The 20,217-nt window shown below is 35.4% G+C and overlaps 2 protein-coding genes, 1 long non-coding RNA gene and 1 pseudogene across 5 annotated transcripts; 2 read left to right on the top strand and 2 right to left on the bottom strand.

Moving 5' to 3' along the window:
* Positions 1-827: 827 nt before the first annotated feature.
* LOC103331784 (vestitone reductase pseudogene) lies at positions 828-2,176 on the bottom strand (annotated as a pseudogene). The gene is made up of 3 exons (XR_016126997.1): positions 2,048-2,176; positions 1,303-1,824; positions 828-1,027 (listed from the first exon to the last, which is right to left on the bottom strand). The product of XR_016126997.1 is annotated as a vestitone reductase pseudogene (transcript).
* Positions 2,177-4,752: 2,576 nt separating this feature from the next.
* LOC103331785 (putative protein S-acyltransferase 14) lies at positions 4,753-10,557 on the top strand. The gene is made up of 7 exons (XM_008234438.2): positions 4,753-5,340; positions 5,848-6,067; positions 6,195-6,286; positions 8,039-8,162; positions 8,248-8,333; positions 8,774-8,839; positions 9,962-10,557. Exons 1-7 carry the CDS (start codon positions 5,131-5,133, stop codon positions 10,085-10,087), a joined length of 924 nt encoding a protein of 307 aa, XP_008232660.2. The 5' UTR covers positions 4,753-5,130; the 3' UTR covers positions 10,088-10,557.
* Positions 10,558-11,265: 708 nt separating this feature from the next.
* LOC103331778 (uncharacterized) lies at positions 11,266-14,810 on the top strand. Of its 2 annotated transcripts, none has more exons than XM_008234430.3 (7): positions 11,266-11,418; positions 12,026-12,408; positions 12,508-12,671; positions 12,749-12,829; positions 13,466-13,541; positions 13,632-13,724; positions 14,416-14,810. In XM_008234430.3, the coding sequence occupies exons 2-7, from the start codon at positions 12,045-12,047 to the stop codon at positions 14,574-14,576; spliced, it is 939 nt and encodes a 312-aa protein (XP_008232652.1). In that variant the 5' UTR covers positions 11,266-11,418; positions 12,026-12,044; the 3' UTR covers positions 14,577-14,810. The 2 variants fall into 2 exon arrangements, with proteins under 2 accessions (XP_008232652.1, XP_088909665.1); XM_089053539.1 differs by having other exon boundaries at positions 12,505-12,671.
* Positions 14,811-14,883: 73 nt separating this feature from the next.
* LOC107881593 (uncharacterized) lies at positions 14,884-17,173 on the bottom strand. Its single transcript, XR_016127450.1, has 2 exons — positions 16,851-17,173; positions 14,884-15,231 (listed from the first exon to the last, which is right to left on the bottom strand). It is a non-coding gene; the product is annotated as an uncharacterized LOC107881593 (long non-coding RNA).
* Between the last annotated feature and the right edge of the window lie 3,044 nt (positions 17,174-20,217).

Genomic DNA, 20,217 nt, shown 5'->3' with positions numbered 1-20,217 from the left:
ATTTATTTTTTTTAAATATAGATGAGGTAATTAAATTTGAAAAAAATATATATTTAAAAAATATATAATAATGTGGAAGAAAAAAAAATATGATATGACCAACTAGTAGTCATTTCTTTTCCAATCCATCCTTTTCCTTGATTTGTAGAGTATCACAATGCTTTGCTTGTATGAACTTCATACTCTCTGTACCAACTTTTTAAAATACTCAAAACTATAATAGGCTCTTCAATTAATGTGTTAAGGAAAGAATCTCTCAATTAATGTGTCACAGAAATGATATTGCGTACATCGGTTGCATACGTTTTTCTTTAATGGTATAATGACAATTTTCTCTTTTTTAAACATATGCACACTCCACAAGCTTGCCATAAATTTATTTATCCAATCATGTAGACCATATTACATGTGCATTTAGGCGCAAGTACATCAATCTTGAAAACTTTTGAAGATGTCCAAAAAATTCACATAATGGTCAATTTGTTCACCACACATTGATATTTTACACTTTTATTAGATTTTCAAAGGGAGATGATCTTAACCCTAATCAAAGGGTCATGCTAATTAGCGAATTTGATTTAAAGAAAACCCTTTTCTCTGCAAGATTGAATTGCATCACCAAACATGTCATCGAGTCCATGCTTAAACTTGAATCCAGAACTCAGGAGCTTTTGTGATGAGAAGCCACACGATTTGTAACCTTCAATACCCTTCAAGAAACTGTGTAGATCAAGGGGAGGTCAAAAACAGATAGTTTAATTTTTTTATAATCTGAGATTAAAATGACAGAAGAATTAAGGAGTTGTATTAGAATGGAATTGAATTACTCACTCAGTTGTGGGTATGGGCAAATCAGGGTATTTTGCAGACAGAAATTGGGACATTTCATCTATGGGTAACTGATTTGATGAACAAATGTACCTCCCTTTTGCATCAGAATTTTCAAAAAGAAAGATATGGGCACTAACCAAATCATCTACATGTACCAAACTTGGCCTGATAAGATATCTATAGTGATCTTGATTTCCTGCATACAAGAAATATGTAGATTTGGTTCAGGTCACAAATTTTTTTGAAATTGGGAAATGCAATGATCCTTTTTGTTTTCCTAGGCCAAATCAACAGCACATTTTGATTTTTTGGGGAAAAAAAGGGATGTGTCATTTTGCATAATTTTTCAAGCTTGGTTAGATGGCCTAATGCATTTTTGGAAATTGATTTCAGAAAACTAGCTTGAATTTAAATAATATAAAATTAAATTTTTTTTTTTTTAAAAAAAAGGGAAGTGCACTCAATACATACCTAAAATCATGGCCAGGGCCAAGTAAACTGAGCTAGGGAAATTTTTGCAGATATATCCACCAACAACTAATGGAGGGATCAAAGTGACAACTTCCAATCCACTTTTTTTGGCAAATTCCAGGATAGCTTGCTCTGTTTTGGTCTTGGCAGCAACATATGAAGTCCCAAATACTTTAAGAGACCTATGAAATTCAATATCACTCCATGAGCTCTCATCCACCAAGTCTTGGCTGCTGCCACTGTAAGCCACAGTTGATGCACTAGAAGTGTACACAACCCTCTTCACAGTCTTGGAATTTAGGCAGGCTTTCAATATGCCTAGGGCTCCTTGGACAGCTTTTTTGGTCACTGCTTCTTCATCAAGTTCTTTGGTAGGCATGGGGTGAGCAACATGGAAGACCCCTATGCATCCTTCAATTGCTTCATTGAAGCTGTCTGGTTGGTTGAGATCTGCATTGAAGATTTGGAGATTCTCTGATGCTCTTGGCAGGCTTGTGAGGAAGCTGAGGTCTCTCTTGCATTCTATGCCCAATATCAAACATCAAATGCGTGTTAATGTACATTGGATGAATTCCAACCATGACCTATTGTAAATCCTAATGAACTCATTTTCTCTCTCTCTATTACAACCTAAATGAACGAAACAGCTTATATTTATGGTTTTATTTAGAACCTCGGTTATTTCAAACAAATAAGAAACTCGTATACTGTGGGTCACATGTTTCTGGGATTGGTAATATTTTACCTGGCTCAGGTCTAACCGTAGTTCGAACAGTGTAGCCATGTTGCAGAAGCCTCATAACAAGCCATGAGGCAACAAATCCAGTTCCACCTGTTACACAAACCGGACCCTTCTCCATTTTTCTCTCCTGCAAACACAATGACACAAAGTGTGCCTTACTTGAGGGTGAGGCAGCTTTTAAATATGCATCTGGGGCCAAGATGAAAACAATGCAGAGTAACATATCATATTTGCTTATGAAAATGATACAAAATTTTTATGTGAATTATTCTTTGCACAAAGTTGTCTAGAATAGAAGACAAAGGCACAGTAGTGGACAGAAGATTGCTCGGCATCTGTGACCTCACCAAAGCCGATTCAAAACTTGGGGTATCTAACTCACTGTTGGGGCGGCCAATGGGCTCGGTTCTTTGTTTGGACTTGTTGGATCATATGTGGGCTTTTAATGGGCCATGGAAGACTCCAGCGCAGCCTGCGAGACAGAAAAAATAATAACTATGATTTATTGTGGGAAAAAAAAAGGGAAATGATAGCTTTTTTTTTTTTTTTTTTGCCCTTCTCTCTCTCTATTCTGTAATGTGGTTTGATGATCACAACTGTATATCTTTTAGGCGATCCTTTAAAGATCATCTCTGTTATCAAATAAATAAATGAATTCAATATTTTGATTCAGCATGGATTGTTAATGAAATGGCTAAATAATTTTTTATTTGGATGCTTTTTTAATACATTAATAATCCTTATAAGATGACCTCGAAAATGAATGATTTCGATCAATTAAATAATATTGAAGAGGAAATGAGGAGAGAGAAGGTAGAAAGAGAAGGTAAACCGAAGGTGTTAGGAAAAAAAAAAAGGAATATTAATACACCAAGAATGTATAGTATTTTTTTGGACAATAAAGATTTTAGCCTTCCATGCACTCCAATTTCCCAATGTCACCAAGGGCATTAATTCAAGGATAGAGGATATATAATTGCCACAGTCGGAAGCTTGAACCAACAAGCTTCTTAGGTTGCTTCAATGTTTTTTTAATTAATAAATAAAAATAAAAATTCAAGAGAAGGAGAAGTCAAGACTAAATCCTTGCCATCGGTGTGGGGTTAAAATATTTTATCATTAGAAATATTAGAGGACTTCAAGTAAGTTGTTTGTTTCTATTGCATTTAAAAGGTGAAAATGTATAATATTAATATGAGAGATGCATGACATTCTTACCCCAAAAAGGGTTCAACTTGGTCCAAGTCTCCAAGACACAGAGAAGCTGGTCTGATCTAGAATTTCCTTGCAAGATGGGTGAATGCTGAATCAGATTATCCTGGCTTGATTGATGGATTGGGTCATACATGTGTTGACCTGACCTTCTCAACTGAACTCTACTGGTTTATCTTTATTTGAAGACAACCTATAAAAACACTAACATAAAAGAATGACAATTACATCCCAAAATGATATTAAAAATAGATGTAAGTTATATAACGCTCCTGCCGGCCTACAAGGACACTATATAAGTAGTTAAGAGTGTTTATCTCTACACAAAAGATCTTATGTTGAGTCTCCATTGACTTAAATACAAAACACATATATATTTCCTCTCCGGAAAATAAACAACTTTCTTGTATATCAACTATCCGTTTTTTTCAGAAAACAAAACTCAAGATATATACATGGGCATGGACAACTGTGGTACCTCATTGATCTCAAAGGGATAGTACTGTGCCCTCTCCGGTTTGGGTGAGGTCTTGGAATGAAGTTCTTCTTTCGACCTGAAAAAAAAAAGGAAAAAAAAGAGAAGCAAATCAATGTGTAGCGTAAGCTGGTTATGGACAGATTCAGTTAGGCTTTCAAAGCTGCTAAATTCCAAAGAAATATGGTGGGCAAGATTGATATTATTGTAGAAGATGTCAAAGGGTGGGTTGAGTTTTGCAAATATTTTCAGACCCGTGAGTGCAATCAAGTGACTCATTTGCTTGTTCAACACAATTTGTGCTTCTTTTTCGTGTGAGATTTATTGGCTTATGAATTGTACTGCGGGTGCGGCCATTATTATTACATTCGTGTTAGGCATGATATGCTTTGTTGAGCCTCCATTGTAAGAAGTATTTCCATTTCTTCTAAACTTCTTTTTTCGTGATTACTTGGGCAAACATATTCCATGTTTCTTAGATATAATAGTAGAAATTAGAAAGCAATATCGTTACGAAATATCCAAGAAAATCATGTATGCTAGTGCTACTACAAAAGTTGGAAATAAATCCTGGTCAACTCCCAAAGTAAATCCTCTTAGTCTAGAATGATGACCAGCACCTTCTAGATTTATGGTTATGGACTATGACCAAATGCACCTTGCTCAAAATACAAAACTAGTTATTTATTTTTTATTTTATGCGAAACTAGTGTTTTTTTCTTTAATAACTACAAAGTTGTTGCCAGAATAACTTGCAACTTAGTTTAAACTTTTTTATTTTTATTTTTATAACATAAACGATAGTCTAAATTATAAAGAAAAAGAACTTCTTATACACTCAATTATTATGCTATGGGGGTTCGAATTGTTAGCCGACTTAGCCCAACTTTTAAATTACAAAAACTTGTCCTAACTTTTAATACTATGCCCAAAAAAAATCATAAAATCCAACCCATCCCATAGTTAAAGAATAAAAGAAAATTATGACAAAAGGTCTTATTTTCTTGTTGGTTTCGTCAAAACTCATCTCGTCTCACCCAAATGAAAATAAAAAATAAAACAAACACAGGAGAGGAAAAAAAACACTCATCTTCTCTCTAACAACATGGATTCCAATTTCACACCTCACCTGGAATCCCTTTTTAACCCTTCCTTTCCATAAATTTCGCTTCCAAAACATATAAAACAGCTGCAAACAGCGCAAACAAAAATAGGGAAAATATTTTCTCTGTTTTTCAAATTACTGTTTCCCACTCTGCTTTACATATCTGTGAGCTTGAACCTCCAAACTACCCAGCTGAATCATAAAACCTAGATCACACTCAGCTCTGAGAAATCAAACAGAGAAAGAAAAAAAAAGATTTTTCTTTATGGTTTTTTTGTGTATTTGAGAAATATTATGCATAGATCTGGTGTGACCATGGCTTGGAACGTGTTCAAGTTCTGCACAGCTTTGCGAGGTTTGGGGTCAGTCATGATCCTCCTGGTGCTTGGGGTCGTAGGTGTCACCTATTACACTGTCGTTTTGACTAATTATGGCCCGGCTTTGTACAACGGTGGCCTTGACTCTCTCATTGCTCTTGTCGTATTGATCTTGTTCCATTGCTTGGTAAACCATCGAAAACTATTAAATTTTTGAGTTTTTTCTTAACATTTTTCTTGTGGTGTTGATGGGTTTTCCGTTTAGAGTTTTGGGGTTTTAGAATCTGTGTCTTTCGGTTGTATAAATTGGCATTTTTCCTCTTGAAGTATATTACAAAAATCTGCAAACTTTGTTTTTTCAATAATTTCTTCAGTCAGGTCCTTTTTTTTATGTTGGTGGAGGTTGAACTTATTCCATGAAGTTTGAAATTACTTGGAGTCTCTTTTGGCAGTGGTTTCTAGAAATCTTATTATTAGAATTTTATTTTTGTTGTTTTTAATCATTTTCTTAGAGCTAACTGCTTGTTTCTATCCCCCTTTTGATCCTGTTAGTTCAGACAGAAATAGTGTTTGGTGTCGTAAATAGGATAATTTGTTAGTTTATTGTTAGCTTAAAGGAATCAAAATTTGGTGTCTGATTAAGGGTATTAGAGAAAATAAAGCTAAAAGTGGAAGACTTGTTATAATTGTGCAGTTGGTGATGCTCTTATGGAGCTACTTTTCTGTTGTTTTGACGGATCCCGGTTGCGTGCCACCTAACTGGAGGCCTGCTGTTGATGAAGAGAGAGGGGAGGCTGACCCCTTGACTGGGTCGGATTTTAGTGGTTTGCAGACTGACCCATCTAATCAAAGAATCCGGTATTGCCGGAAGTGCAACCAGCTGAAACCACCTCGTTGCCATCATTGCTCAGTTTGTGAGTCACAATATGTGAAGTTTTTCATAATCTCTTTTAGCAATATTTGGTTTTGTTTTGCTTTGTTATGTTCTTATGTCTATAAATCAGAGCTTGATGTTGGATGATTCTTTGTTTCAACTTTCAGGTGGGCGTTGTGTACTGAAAATGGATCACCATTGTGTATGGGTTGTAAATTGTGTTGGGGCCTTAAATTACAAATATTTTCTACTTTTCTTGGTAAGTTTGTTTCACTGCGTAAGGTGAAATACTTTTCACAGGAGATATGTATGAATGAATTGACACGGTTCTATCTACCGAGGATTCCATTTTCATTTTCTTCTACTATGCTTAACTTGTTTTCTTCATACCTGGCCTGTGAATACTGATTTGATGATTTGAAGGCATTCTTCCAAGGACTGTTTGAGTTGATTTTAACTTTAGTCTCTCAGATTATATGACACCTTACATGATTACGAGTAGTAATAATCATGCAGGTACTGTAAAGATACCTGCATATAGGTCGTGAGCATTTGAAAGGAAGGTATCTTGATTAGAAGTTAGGTATTGGGCAAGTTTTCATTGTTCCCAAAGAAAAAGCTTAAATATGTTACATTTCCATCCTTTTTTAACAATTTTTAAGCTCAAGTCTGGTGTACATTCCCTGGAATGCCAATAGGCCGCAGACACAGGCCACAGACAATGATCTAGATTGACTTCGCCTGTATATCTTTGTCACATAGCGTGACCACTCAGGGTCTCCTGAATGTAGCACTCAGTTTATTTTTCCATGGTGGTAGTATCACTTTAACAGAATTGTTCCATACTTCTCATAGGGTAAATTGATGTTTTTCCTTCTGGTAGATAACTGAACAATAGGTCATCTCACCTTCTAGATCATATTCTTCAAATGGAACTCCATAATTTAACTTTGGAATAATTGCTGGATTTCAAGGAGTATAACGTTGCAGAGATTGTTTCATCAATTAGGCTCATGGACTGTATATAATGTGATTAGTGGATTATATATAAAGCAAAAACAAAGCCTTGTTGATGATCTGCTTGGAGTCACTAGGACTCGGCTAGTCTGTAGTAAGTAGTTGCTGTGTGTCCTTGGGGTTTTACCCCCCCAGTTCATAAAAAAAAAAAAAAAAAACAAAGCTTTTGTAATGAGTTTTGGACTGGCATTAGTAAAATGGTCCTGGACTGCATGTTCTAAGCTGATAGTTGCAAATTTGAAGAGGTGGAGAACATAATTTTTTGTTGGTATTGGCTGGGACTTGCAACTCAATTCACATTTCGTTATGAACTTGGTTACCTCTCACACAAACACTATAATTCTTCTACTTTACTATCTTATGCTATGTCAGTATGGCAATTATATTATTTAAAAATCTCAAAATTTCAGCTTACGATTTGATGCATGGCAATGATAAATACTTGATATACTGTAAATATGTAATTTAGTAAAGCAGGAACATTACAGTATGTGTCGAGCATTATAGTATGCTTAGTGCTGGATATTCAGGGGAGTTGATTGCTGTTAAATATCTGTAAGCTAGGTGCAGTACCCTTGGTGAAAAGCTTTAGGTTGATAGAAATCATGAGTTTTAAGGTAATTCAAGGGACTCTTATGGTGCTGTTAAAGAATACAGTCACTCTTTGTTTCAATGAGTTATTTTTCCTCAGTCTAGTTTGTACTGGCAGTGGTTGCTTGTCATATACTGATACTAACGTGGAGTTCCATGTATAATTTGGAAAATCTGCTTTTAATAGTGTTTGTGGCTACATAGTTAATCAATTGGAGATGAATTGTATTGTACTGTCCTGTCAGACTATGATGGAGAAGTTCTTGTGTATGCTCTACTTGATTTGTATTATCTTGTAAAATTTTCTATTCTTGGATATTATGGTCTTTTAAGTCATGAATACATATCAAATGAACTTTGTATATTTATACTGATTTCATTCTTTTGTTAAATCTCAATGCAGTTTTACACATTTCTGGAGACAAGTGTTGTAACTTTATCCTTGCTGCCACATTTTATTTCATTCTTTAGTGAAGGAGAAATACCTGGAACACCTAGCACCCTTGCAACTACCTTTCTTGCTTTTGGTATTATCTAATTTTACCTATATTCCTACTTACTGAGGTGGTTGGATATCTGTCTAACTAATTAACATTGCTGCTTTATTTACAGTGTTAAATCTTGCGTTTGCATTAAGCGTTTTGGGGTTTCTGATCATGCATATATCGTTAGTGGCTGCAAATACGACAACCATTGAGGTAAAGTCTTTTGCTTCAATCCATTAACAATATCTCTGGTTTTTGCATTCTTCCTTTTAACTGGGCATTGCCTTATGCTTACATCTTAAAGGTGTCAAAAGCGTGAGGCTCATATAGCAAAGATTAGATATTTGGTATGGTAGTTCAGTCTCCTTGAGAGGCCTCTGTTATATGGCTTTCCTTGGATTGCAATATCACATTTTACTGGAGGTCCCTAGATTGACATGCATCGACTTCTAAATATTTAACTTTAGTTTTCAATGTTTGGGCAACTAGCGATGTGGAAAATCGTAGTTGCACTATATTAGTAATCACGGATTAGGGTTTGTCATACCAACATATAAGTAATTCCATTAGTCTTGCAGTATCTTGCCCTTCCCTATGGGCAAAGGAGTCTCAGTGTGGAATTAGATGCTGATGGGGTTATTCTTTGTGATCAGGCATATGAGAAGAAAACCTCTCCTAAATGGCGCTATGACCTTGGTCGAAAAAAGAATTTTGAACAGGTTGGTTCAATTTCCAATGTATCAATGTATTTCATTTACTTTATTCAGTGCATCTTTTAATTTTAATCAAAATTCTGCATTTCAAGAGTAAGTTCTAATTGGGTTTCACAATTCCAAAATTAGCGTCTACATCAGGAGGAATAAAAGTTTTGATGCTTGATAATAATATAGGGATCAGTAAGTCGTGAATGTAATTTGGCATTTGCTGGAAGCCTTGAAGCACAAGGATCTTTTCTGCAGCAGACAGCTACATGCATAAATTCATTAGGTTGCCCTTAGTTTTCAGATTATCTATACTCTTAGAAGAACATTATAATGATGGTTTTCTTGGTATGTGATATATCATGAGCGTGGCACTGATAGTCACATGGCATACGCACTACAAAGTTAAATTGTTCTTTGATTAATTTACTCTCTTTCTTCCAATTAAAACAAAGGTCATCAAGGTCCTTTGCAAACAATTATTATGTAGTACATTATGGTAGGTTGAGGTCCAATAATGGGCAAGCAAGACTAATTTCTATTTTCCCAGATTTGAATGCCTGCAGGAACATTTTTCCTAGACAATACTGTTTGACCTGAAATTCTTGTTAATCTGTGTAATGATAGTTGTAATAGTAGTAACTTTCATATGTGGTGTATAGAAATTGGACCCCTTGCATTGATATTTCTGATTCGGAGGCTTGACCTGATCTTGATGTTCAGACAAGAACCTTGTCTATACAATATTTGAAACAAAATGCACATGATCATCAGAATCTGGTATTAAGTTTATTCAATACCCTACATTTGTTCAATACCAGACCTTGTATACCATGAACAATGCATAACTGTAAGTGATCTATTCCAGTTTATTGGGTTTCTGGAAACATGGATCTCGAATCTGTAATGCAGTTTGTTTGACACTGTACACTGGAACAAGTTAAATTTGAAAGTGTTTAAGCTTTGAATATACATGACCTTGTTTTTCATAATTTTATTGCATGTCTTGTCTTTAAATCTTAAAATGATGTGGGTAATATACTTATGATGGGCCTGGATGTGCGTCTGTTCACCTGTGTTTAAGGTGTTAGATCTTTTAGCATTACTCTTACAGCTGGAATTCTGCTATTTGCATATCAGGTTTTTGGTATGGATAAACGATACTGGTTCATCCCTGCATATTCTGAAGAAGATTTGCGACGCATACCAGCGCTGCAGGGTCTTGAGTATCCGTCGAGGCCTGAGTTTAACTCCCAAGAGTTCTGATGCCATTTGTTTTGACTTGTCAGTGATACAGAAATTTTCCTTGTAACAATAGATGTGGAACGTCCACAAAAAGTTCCCTTTGCAGTCGTAACTCTCATCAAATCACAAGCGACTAATTCAGTCTCACAATTTTTCATTCCTATGGGCATCTTCTTGTAAACACGATGATTGAGATGCAGATCAAGAAGAGCGGTTTATGGGTTGCAGTGTTTTACGGTAGTGGGACTGGCATGATTGATTGGTGTTTATTTTTGTTAAATATGTGTTAGGAAATTTGGGAAGTGTAACATATGGAAAATGAAACTTTCATGTGGTGGCATGAAATGATGATGTTGTTCCTTTAGGCTTGTTGTACCATTCATTGAAATTACAGGATCAATCTCATGGCCTTGCCAGTCAAGTGTAATGTATGCTATGTATCCAAGAAATAATCTAATTTCACATTGAATTTTATGCTTCTCCTTCTGTCACATGGAACTGTTTTGTTATTGTCCTACTTCGCCAATACATTTTTTTAATAGGGTAAGGCCTTCAAATTTACAACTACGTTATTTGTTTTAACATTTTATTTCACACAAAAAATGCTCAGCTAATTTTCTTTATTTCTCTACTGGAATGACTTCTATCCTACATGAATTGTTGTACACTCTAAATTAAGTGCGATCGGCCAACTCAAGGTGTCGGTCACTTTGCCAACTAGCTTTTAGTCTAATGATTTTTCTCTTTTCTATGTTACGAGATGTCTCAAATTCGAATTTCACCTTCCAGTTGATTCTAATGAAATTTGCCACTTCAGCACAAAAAAAAAAAAAATCAGCAAGAGAAGGGAAGAGGAGAATGGAGCCATTTTCTTCCCCTTCTAGTTTTTTGTATTTTGATCTTGTGACAGTAAAACAAGAATTAAGAACTTAGAAAAGAAAAAACGTAAACTTTGGGTTCTTTTGTTCGGTCGGAAAAAGGAAAAATGGGACCCAAGAGTTTTCTTTTTATCCTTTTTGGTCGGACACTTCTCTCCTCCTTACAAAACAAAGCATTGTGGAGGAAGAGGGTAATTTGGTTATTCGAGACATTTGAATTTTCAAACCTCTTCTTTGCTAGAATGTGATACCTGTCCAAGCCATGTAGTCATGGACTCATGGTTGCATCCAGAATGTCGTGGACCAATGGAGGTGGACACGTGTCAAGCCGTGGCGCGCGCTCTTTCTGAAACGTACAAGTATAAAAGGCCAGCCAACCAAACCAAAAGAAGCACTTGGGACATTCTGGATTTTTCTCTCTGGATTTTTCTCTTTCACTTTCTCTCAGACGTTCGTCTCATTTCCTTCTATCAGGTACGACGAACCAAAATCACCTAGATTTGTTCTTTTGTTTTTCTCTCATTTTCTCGGCTTCCAAACAGGCCTTAAGGAATTTCTAATTCCTCTGTTTGATTAATTCTCTCTATAGAATCCGCTATCCATAACCTGTTGAGCTCGTTTGCTGCGAAATTTATTAATTTCTATTTGAATTTCACGAGCGTTCAACTTAAATTGAAATATATTATAAAGCAATAGTCCTCGGAAATAATTTGCTACATTCAATTTTCATTAATGACTTCGATGATTGTTCACTAGATGTTAATATCATAGTAAATGCGGAGTTTGATAATAATTAATTAGTATTTATGTGATCAAGTGAGATACTATATCTGCTAGATTTAAGTTTATGTTTTTGAATTATCTGAACCACTTAAGGAGATTTTTTTGAGGAGCTCATGGTTTCTAGGATTGGACAATTCATCTTTGATGAATTTTATGAATTTTATTTTCTTCATTCTAAAGAATTTATCTTTTAGTGGAACATATTTTCTTAATTAAGTCGTTTTTAATTTTTTTAAAATTTTATTTTGGTTGATAATAGACATAGAGAATAAGTTATGCTGGGATTTTCTGTTTCCAGAAGGATAAACACAACCAATATGCAGAGTGAAAGAGACATTAGAGATGGGGTTTCTCGGTCACGTGACTTGTTAGATAGTTTTCAGGGCTTTGGGTCCCGTAGAAGTATGTTTCCTAGCCTCTTTGGTGGAAGGGATCCATTTGACGATCCCTTCTTCAGTCGCCCGCTTGGTAGCATGTTCGAATCTAGCATTTTTGGTCCTAGAGCCGCTTCTAGTGGTACACCGCAGGGCGGTAGAGCCAATGAATTATTAGTAGAAGAACTGAATTCTGAGGATGAGGAAGGGGAAGATAAAGTTACTGAGGATGGGAGAGATAATTGTGGAAAGCAATATGTTTCAAGCAAAGAACCAACTATTGAGCATCCGGATGATGTTGTGGATGGTAATTAATCTTCTATGCCCGCCTTAATTAGAAAGTTGAAGGTTAATATAATTGAAGTTTCCGAAATGAAAATAATGGTTGCCATGTTGAATCTAGCAGATAGGAAAAGCAAGGATGTGACTTGTAGAAATGACCGCAACAAGGTGGAAGGTGAACAGTCCCAGGGTCGTAGTTTCTCTGCCCAGACTTGCAGAGTCACATATGGTGGTGTAGATGGAGCATATTACACTTCTACAAGAACCAGAAGGGCAGGCGGTGATGGTGTAAGTAATGTGTTTCTTGGATTTGATATGTCATTTGCATTCTTCTTTGTTTAACTTTGATTGTGATTGAACAACAGGTGGTGCTTGAGGAGAGCAAAGAAGCAGATAGAACAACTGGTCAAGCAACACACAGAATCTCGAGAGGACTTCATGATAAGGTATAGTATTTTCTTGTTGTTATGCAGCCTGTATAAAAAACAATGGCTGTAACACCTGCAACAATGAATTGTAGTTTTAGGCATTAGTCATGTTTTGGAAAAGAGATTAAACATTGATGCACGGGGTGACCATCTGTGGCAAAAACTCAGAGTCACTCTTTGTTGTATTCTTACGGTCAAGTCTGGAGTGAGTGTATGCAGTGCGTTGCCCTTTAGTCTCCCTTCCATTTCATGGTTGTGCTCAATATATTTCTTGAGAGATTAAATACATGTAGATTTTCATCTTAAATATTTGTTAACCATTTTACTATCCTTGTTCAAGTTTGATGGGACTGGATTGTAAGTTATTGTTTCCTCATATAGTCATTCAGTTGAGAGTCCATGTTGTTTTGTTACCATTACAGATTTTTGGCGTTTTTATCAATCCGTTTCCCTATGTGATTTTGTCAGTATTGAATAGATCAGTTTGTGGCTTTTTTTAATTCAATCCCTTTTCTGAGTAAGCATAGGGAAGGATAGCAGAAAGAAAATCTAATTATGTATATGCCAGTAAGCATAGGGAAGGATGGCAGAAAGAAAATCTAATTATGTATATGCCACCTTTTATTGGAATTGATATATGTATTGCTTATGTAGGGTCATTCTGTTACAAGGAAGCTAAAGTCAGATGGAAAGGTGGATATGTTGCAAACTTTACACAATTTGAATGAAGGTTGGTTCCTGCAGCCGTACGTGGTTCGTTAATACGTATTATTTTTCACATTTGTGAACATCAAAACTGATACTGCTAGTCTTTTTGCAGATGAGCTTCCTGGCTTTGAAGAAGCATGGACCGGTAATGTTAAAGGACACTTACCTGGTTGGAGAGGTGAATTTAATATGCATGGTAATGCTGGTAAGCACTACTTGGTTCTTTCCTGTTGGACTTTCTTTCATTTTCCTTTATGTTTGTTTCTTCATTTTATTTTATTTATTTTACGATTAGATGGTTTCACAACATCGAAGGTCGTATGCATTCACCAAGCCTTCCTTAAGGTCCTAGTTAGCTTTTCAGAGCGAAATCTTGAGTAAATGTGTGTGTGTATCCTGATCTTTAATATCTTGACACACCTTGATATTAAGCGAGTTCCCTAATGGCCAAAAATATTACAGAGGAGTGTAAAACAGGATAAGAAAATTATGTGTTGCAATAACGAGTGAAAGTTGGGGATTCGATCTTTAGTGGACTGGGATAAGGAGTTCCAATGGCTTGCCATTTAAATGGTTATGTTTGATAGAACAGTGGTAATGCTTATGTTGTGCTTAGTGACAAATGTGGAATGTTGCACATTGCCAGATTTATGACTTGGGAAAGACAAATATCCATCAAACCTGTGAGTCTGTACTAGTAATGTTAGTGTGTTTGTTCTTCGGTTCCTTTCCCCTTGCCTCCTCTCTCTTTGCAGGCACTGGACGAAACTTCTTTAATGTCACCTGTTAGTTTGTATATGAGATATCGTAGGCAATGTCACGGTTCAGAATCCGGTCACTCCCTTTTGATTCACACTTCGTGTCATAACTTAGTTATGAATGGCATGACAATGTAGGTTCAGGTAGCAGACAACAGAAGGGAAATGCAATTTGGGGAGCTGGGCTGCTTCCATCTGCAGGGCAAGCGCAAAGCGTCAGAGGAAATGGATCAGACAATGCAACCAGAGCTACCTCTGATGGGAGAACCAAAAGGGTTGTTAGAATCAACATAGACTAAGGCCGGATACTTGTCCACACATAAATTGGAGACAAAAAGATGGAAAATAGTAATTAACATGCTCTTCCCATGTGTTTCATCTGGAATTCAAGTCGTTTCGAGTAATTTTTGGGCTGTTCATTATTCATCGGGGAGTCAATAGTGTTTGTAAGTCGATGTGTAACAAGAAAATTAGGGGATGTAGGTTGGTTTTGGTTGTTTGAGTAGCTTATTGCTGTCCAATAATTATTAATTGGGAGTTTTACTAAAACACCCAAAATAGGAGCTGAAATTATAAAAAAACCCCACATGGAATGCACTTTAGAAATACACCCAAAATTCATTTATTATAAAAGAAATTGGTGTTGAAGTTCCTATAAATTACAGGACTGCCACTGAAAAAAAACTCAAAAAACACCCAAAACAAGCCCAATCCAATTTTATAAAAAAGCCCAAATTTTTTTTATTTTTTATTTGGTTACAAAAAGTCCAAAACATTTTATTACAACACAAAACTGTCTCGAAAATAGTAACTTCAAGCACGCATCTTCATTAAACCATCTCAACAAAACATCTCTTCATTTTACCGTCTTCATCATTTATGCAAACTGAAACTCCATAACAACCACCAAGCTTGATCTACTTTCAAAAACCAACACCACACACTAACCTCCACCTGCAAAACAAAGATAAAATTTCAGAGAACAATTTCAACAAGAAAAGGCTTCAAAGGTAAGACATTTAAAAACCAAACATTTATTGTAATGTTGATTAATTGCTGTAAAGTTCCAGTCTATGGTAATAACAGTATTTTATATTCGAATCCAAGACAAAATTTTGAAACTATATTGGATTTTCACTATTGGACTAACTGCATATGACTATAAAATAGTCAGTTTTCAGCAACTCAAAAAAGAAAGAGATATTTAGTCATATACTCATTCTTAATACTGATAGTTTACTTTCATGTTGATTAATGGCTGTAAAGTTCCAGTATAGGGTAATAACACTGATTGTTTCCTCTAAAATCTTATTTTGAATGCATGTTTACCACCGTAAAGTTCCAGTATAAGGTAATAACACTGCTTGTTTCCAATGAAATCCTATTTTGAATGCAAAAGTTCCAGTATAGGGTAATAACACTTCTTTTTTCCTATGAAATTCTATTTCTAATGCATTTAACCATTGTAAAGTTCCAATATAGGGTAATAACACTACTAGATTCTTCTGAAATCCTATTTCTAATGCATGTCTACCCCTTGTAAAGTTCCATTATAGGGTAATAACACTGCTAGATTCATCTAAAATCCTATTTCTAATGCATGTTTAACCCCTGTAAAGTTCCAATATAGGGTAATAACACTGCTAAATTCCTTTGAAATCCTATTTTTAATGCATGTATACCCTTTGTAAAGTTTCAATATATGGTAATAACACTGCTAGATTCCTCTGAAATCCTATTTCTAATGCATGTTTACCCCTTCTAAAGTTTCAGTATAGGATAATAATACTGCTAGTTTCATATAAAATTCTATTTCTAATGCATGTCTACCACTGTAAAGTTCCAGTATAAGATAATAACACTGCTTGTTTCCTATGAAATCCTATTTCTAATGCATGTCTGTAAAGTTTCAATATAAGGTAATAACACTGCTACCTAACAACAAATTATAGTCGACTCAAAAACCAATAGTGCATAAACAGAAAAAACACGAATATACTCAGATTCAAAATTAATATGATAACAGAATCAAATATCACAAATCTGTAACACAGCTCAAACCAAAACAAAAAAGCAAATCCACAACCAAACTAAATTTGAAATCAATCCAAATTATAAACAAAAAAAATTAAAATCACAATTTAAAACTCAAACGAATATCTAATACAAATTAGAACGAAATTAGAAAATCCAATAGCTTATCTCCAAATCGACAATAACAAAAATAAACATATAAAATCAAGAAGAATTGGATCTACATTTCAAATTTAAACTCCAAAATTGCAAAAATTATGAAAACTTAACCAGCAACTTAATTAATCGAACATGAAATCACCCAAATCATACTACAATAAAATCAAAAAAGTCCTTACAATACCTATACCAACATATTCAGACTAACAAGGGGAAATTTTTGGTCTTGGACCCATGCCAAAAAGTGGCCGGAGTAATCCGGAACACTGCCAAAGCCGTCGGTCAAACTAGGGTGTATTGATTAATTTCCAAAACTCCAAAATCTATCCTAACCACATACATAAACAGCTTGAGCACGAAAATTAGATAAAGTTTCATACCTCGATCGACGGAAACAACAGCCGGAGTCACCGGAAACGACGTCGGAAAACTTGAAATCCACAGACCTTTTTGAGTTCGCAGCGGCGTCGTCAATGGCTGATGTGGCTGGGCTTTAGCCCATACTTGATCGTTGGCCTTGACCGATCCTTTTCCGATCGCTGTCATGCTGGCTGTGGACGGAGCACCAAGATCGTTGGCCTAGGCTTGGTTTCTGCGAAGGGAAAGAGACGAGAGAGAGAGAGAGAGAGAGAGAGAGAGAGAGAGAGCCCAAATTTTTCAAAAAAAACTAATTTAATACTAAATGGGTAATAAAGGTATTTCATTTAAGTAATTAAACTAAAAAATATAACAGCTGTCAGTTTTGGGTATATTTTGGGTGTGTTTATATGTTTTAAATAGTGTAAGGTATATTTATAGTTTCATGTCTAGAATTGGGTATTTCACTAATTTTGTATTATTAATTTTAACATCTTTACTTAAATGGTCATTTTTGTTCATTATGTTTTGTTAAGCCTTTCAACCTCCATTGAATCATGCATCACTCGATAATCCGAACCCATTATGTGGATACTCTATGCATCACTCACCAAATATAAAGTACCAATTGAACTGTGTTTAGGGAAGAGATTTATCGAAAATCAGCTTTATCAACACATTGCGAATTGTCTAATTCTCAAGAATCAACACATTACAATCACTGATTTATTTCCAATTAAATTGAAAATGCTAACATTTAATAACACCATGATACAATTACCAAGAATCAACGCATTACAATCACTCCTTGTACACTTCCAAAGAATCAACACATTACAATCACTGACTTCCAATTAAATGGAAAATGCTAACATTTAATAAGACCATGATAAGCAACAGTTTTCCCGTTACTTTTAAACAACTCACTTGACAAAATTTCAAAGGGGAAGGATGATTAGCCAATGACTTTTAAACAACTCACGTGGCAAAGTTTCAAAAAACGAGGATGGATGATTAGCGAGTATGACTGGTAAGGCACTCATTTTGATAGATAAAATCTCCCACCAGACACTCCTTTTTTTCGGTTGAATGAACGCTCATACGCAAATCGCAACATGCTGAATTTTAGCTCCATCCAACTCGAGGTAGCCATTGCAACTATTTATTGGGTTGCAAGCTTTAGGATGTCATCTAGAATGAGAATTAAGATTAAAAATAATTTTTTTTGAGTTTACTCCAACATCTCAAATGCAGAATAAGAACAAATATCAAATGAATAACAAAATATTGATTAGAGGTTGAAAAATAGATAAACATGGATATGGTTCAATGAAGTTCTACTCATCGCAAATTTTAAATTGGGACAAACTGAGTGACAGAATTAGTAGCATTCGAAATGGATGAGACAAAATTAGAAAAATCATGCTTTAGTTAGGCCGCTGAGAATTTGCACAAGTTATGTGATCCTAAAATGCATGCGTCTAGGGCTGTGGTAGTTACAAATACCATGTCAAATTAAAATGACTTGGAAGTTTTCGTTTCTTCTCAAAATTTACATTATTGACTTTGTTGAGGTTCAAAAAGTTACGACAAGTCCAAAAGCATTTAAAGTTCAATATGACGAACGAAATAGGGGATAAATTGGTCACGTATTAATTCGAATTATATTTTCGGAAATTAATTTGACAAAATAAATATGTACGCAAGCTTTTATACAAATTCTAATAGCATCCATGTCATGCCAAAAATCTATTCCTCTAATTCCGATATGTCACTAAGCTCGATCACAAAAGCCCAAGTCATTGTAACACAAGCCCAAGCATTCCAAGCACATGCCAAATAACTTCATGTCACGCTAATACATTTTTCCTATGCCAATCACCCACCAAACTCACATGAACCTAAGTCATGGTTTACGAGACTTGCACGAGGGATTGTGGTGTGGAATGTTATAGAAGTCCACAAGGCCTATGAAAGCTCTTGGAATGAGACTTTGGGCTAGCTACTTGGGAGCACCAAAGTACAAGCCCATTACTTGGACTTCTCCAATGTGGGTGAGCAAATGAGATATTCTTCAAGCACTCCCTATTACTCGCTAGAAACAAGCCAATTTCGACACTTCCTTTTACCCATAGGAAATAGTCATTTTTCAATGTTTAACTTTACTTGCTGGAAATAAGAATGTCCCAATACTCCCTAATACTCGCTAGAAACAAGCCAATTCCAACACTTACTTTTACCCATAGGAAATAGTAATTTTCCAATGTCTAGCTTTACCTGCTAGAAATAAGAAGGACATGACCCGCCCCAAATTCCTCGAAATCGGTGACGGATCCTATGGTTTTGGATGTCGGCCCACTTGCTAACATCCTAGCCTCTCTTCCAAATCAAAGGAGGAGAGGGTCGAGACTTTCTGCCGAAATTTCGGCAGAGTCTCCCCTAAAAAATGAACTTAATGATAAGTTCATAAATATACTCATTTATGTACTCTTTTTACTTAGGTTTTGAAGGAGAATTAGATTTAAAAGGGGCTTATTACTTTAATTTTCTGATTTTCAGCTTTTCTGTGCTCTTAGAAGGTTTTTAAGGGAAAATTAACTTTTCAGAGGAATTTTAGCACAAGGCCAATTGGAGATAAAAGCTAACATCTTGAGGTTCAATCTGCGATTTTTGTAGAATTTTCTACCGAGCCAATTGGTACAGAATTACAAGTAAATTTAGCCCCAATGCAGATATGACAGTTTCGTACATGTTACGTGAATGTAAAGAAACGGAAGCCTTCCCGAATTTTTCAAGTTACGTGCTATATATGGTTGGAAAGATAAGACATTTATCTTTCTAAAATATATTTTTAATTATTTTCTAGAAGGTCGAAGATCCCCAAATCATGTGACAATTGGGCTGAGCTGTATTTCCCTGTGGAGTTAGGAATTGTGATTTTTACTTTCCTATTTGGATTCCTTGTTTACCAAGACTTCTTGGACGACTTTTCAGTCAATATTAGGGTTTAGAACTCTGATATAAGTGATAGAAAAGGCCAACCAAGGCCCCCATACAAAGGATTCACGTCCTAAGGAGATCAACCGCTCAAGAGAAGAAAGTTGCCAACGAGTTCTTTCTTTTCCTTTCTTCTTTTAATTTTCAGTTCTTATGTATTTATTTTTGAGTTCATCCAAGAACATGAGTAACTAATTTCTTGTTAGTTAGGGCTTAATCTTGAAGCCCTAAACATGATTTCAATTCTATATACAAGTTTGAATGGATTTTTCAGTTTTTACAAGCGTGATGATTTCGGTTTCTCTATGTTATGTGAATTATGATATTTTGTTTCTTTGAGTAGTTAACTTTGAAGCATGTATTGGAATTAAATTGTTGTAGAACGTAGGTCAA

The sequence above is a fragment of the Prunus mume genome, linkage group LG5 (genome assembly GCF_029339155.1).
Source record: "Prunus mume cultivar Tortuosa linkage group LG5, ASM2933915v1, whole genome shotgun sequence".
Taxonomy (NCBI): Eukaryota; Viridiplantae; Streptophyta; class Magnoliopsida; order Rosales; family Rosaceae; genus Prunus; species Prunus mume.
The sequence above is the reverse complement of the archived record's forward strand: the minus strand, read 5'-3'. Positions and strand labels throughout refer to the sequence as shown.

Excerpts from the sequence above, each read along its gene's own strand:
- LOC103331785 (XM_008234438.2), top strand. The coding sequence starts at position 5,131 with ATGCATAGATCTGGTGTGACCATGGCTTGGAACGTGTTCAAGTTCTGC. Across the intron at positions 6,287-8,038 it reads AATATTTTCTACTTTTCTTG|TTTTACACATTTCTGGAGAC; the intron begins GTAAGTTTGTTT and ends ATCTCAATGCAG. Across the intron at positions 8,334-8,773 it reads CAAATACGACAACCATTGAG|GCATATGAGAAGAAAACCTC; the intron begins GTAAAGTCTTTT and ends CTTTGTGATCAG.
- LOC103331778 (XM_089053539.1), top strand. The coding sequence starts at position 12,045 with ATGCAGAGTGAAAGAGACATTAGAGATGGGGTTTCTCGGTCACGTGAC. Across the intron at positions 12,672-12,748 it reads GAAGGGCAGGCGGTGATGGT|GTGGTGCTTGAGGAGAGCAA; the intron begins GTAAGTAATGTG and ends ATTGAACAACAG. Across the intron at positions 13,725-14,415 it reads TAATATGCATGGTAATGCTG|GTTCAGGTAGCAGACAACAG; the intron begins GTAAGCACTACT and ends ATGACAATGTAG.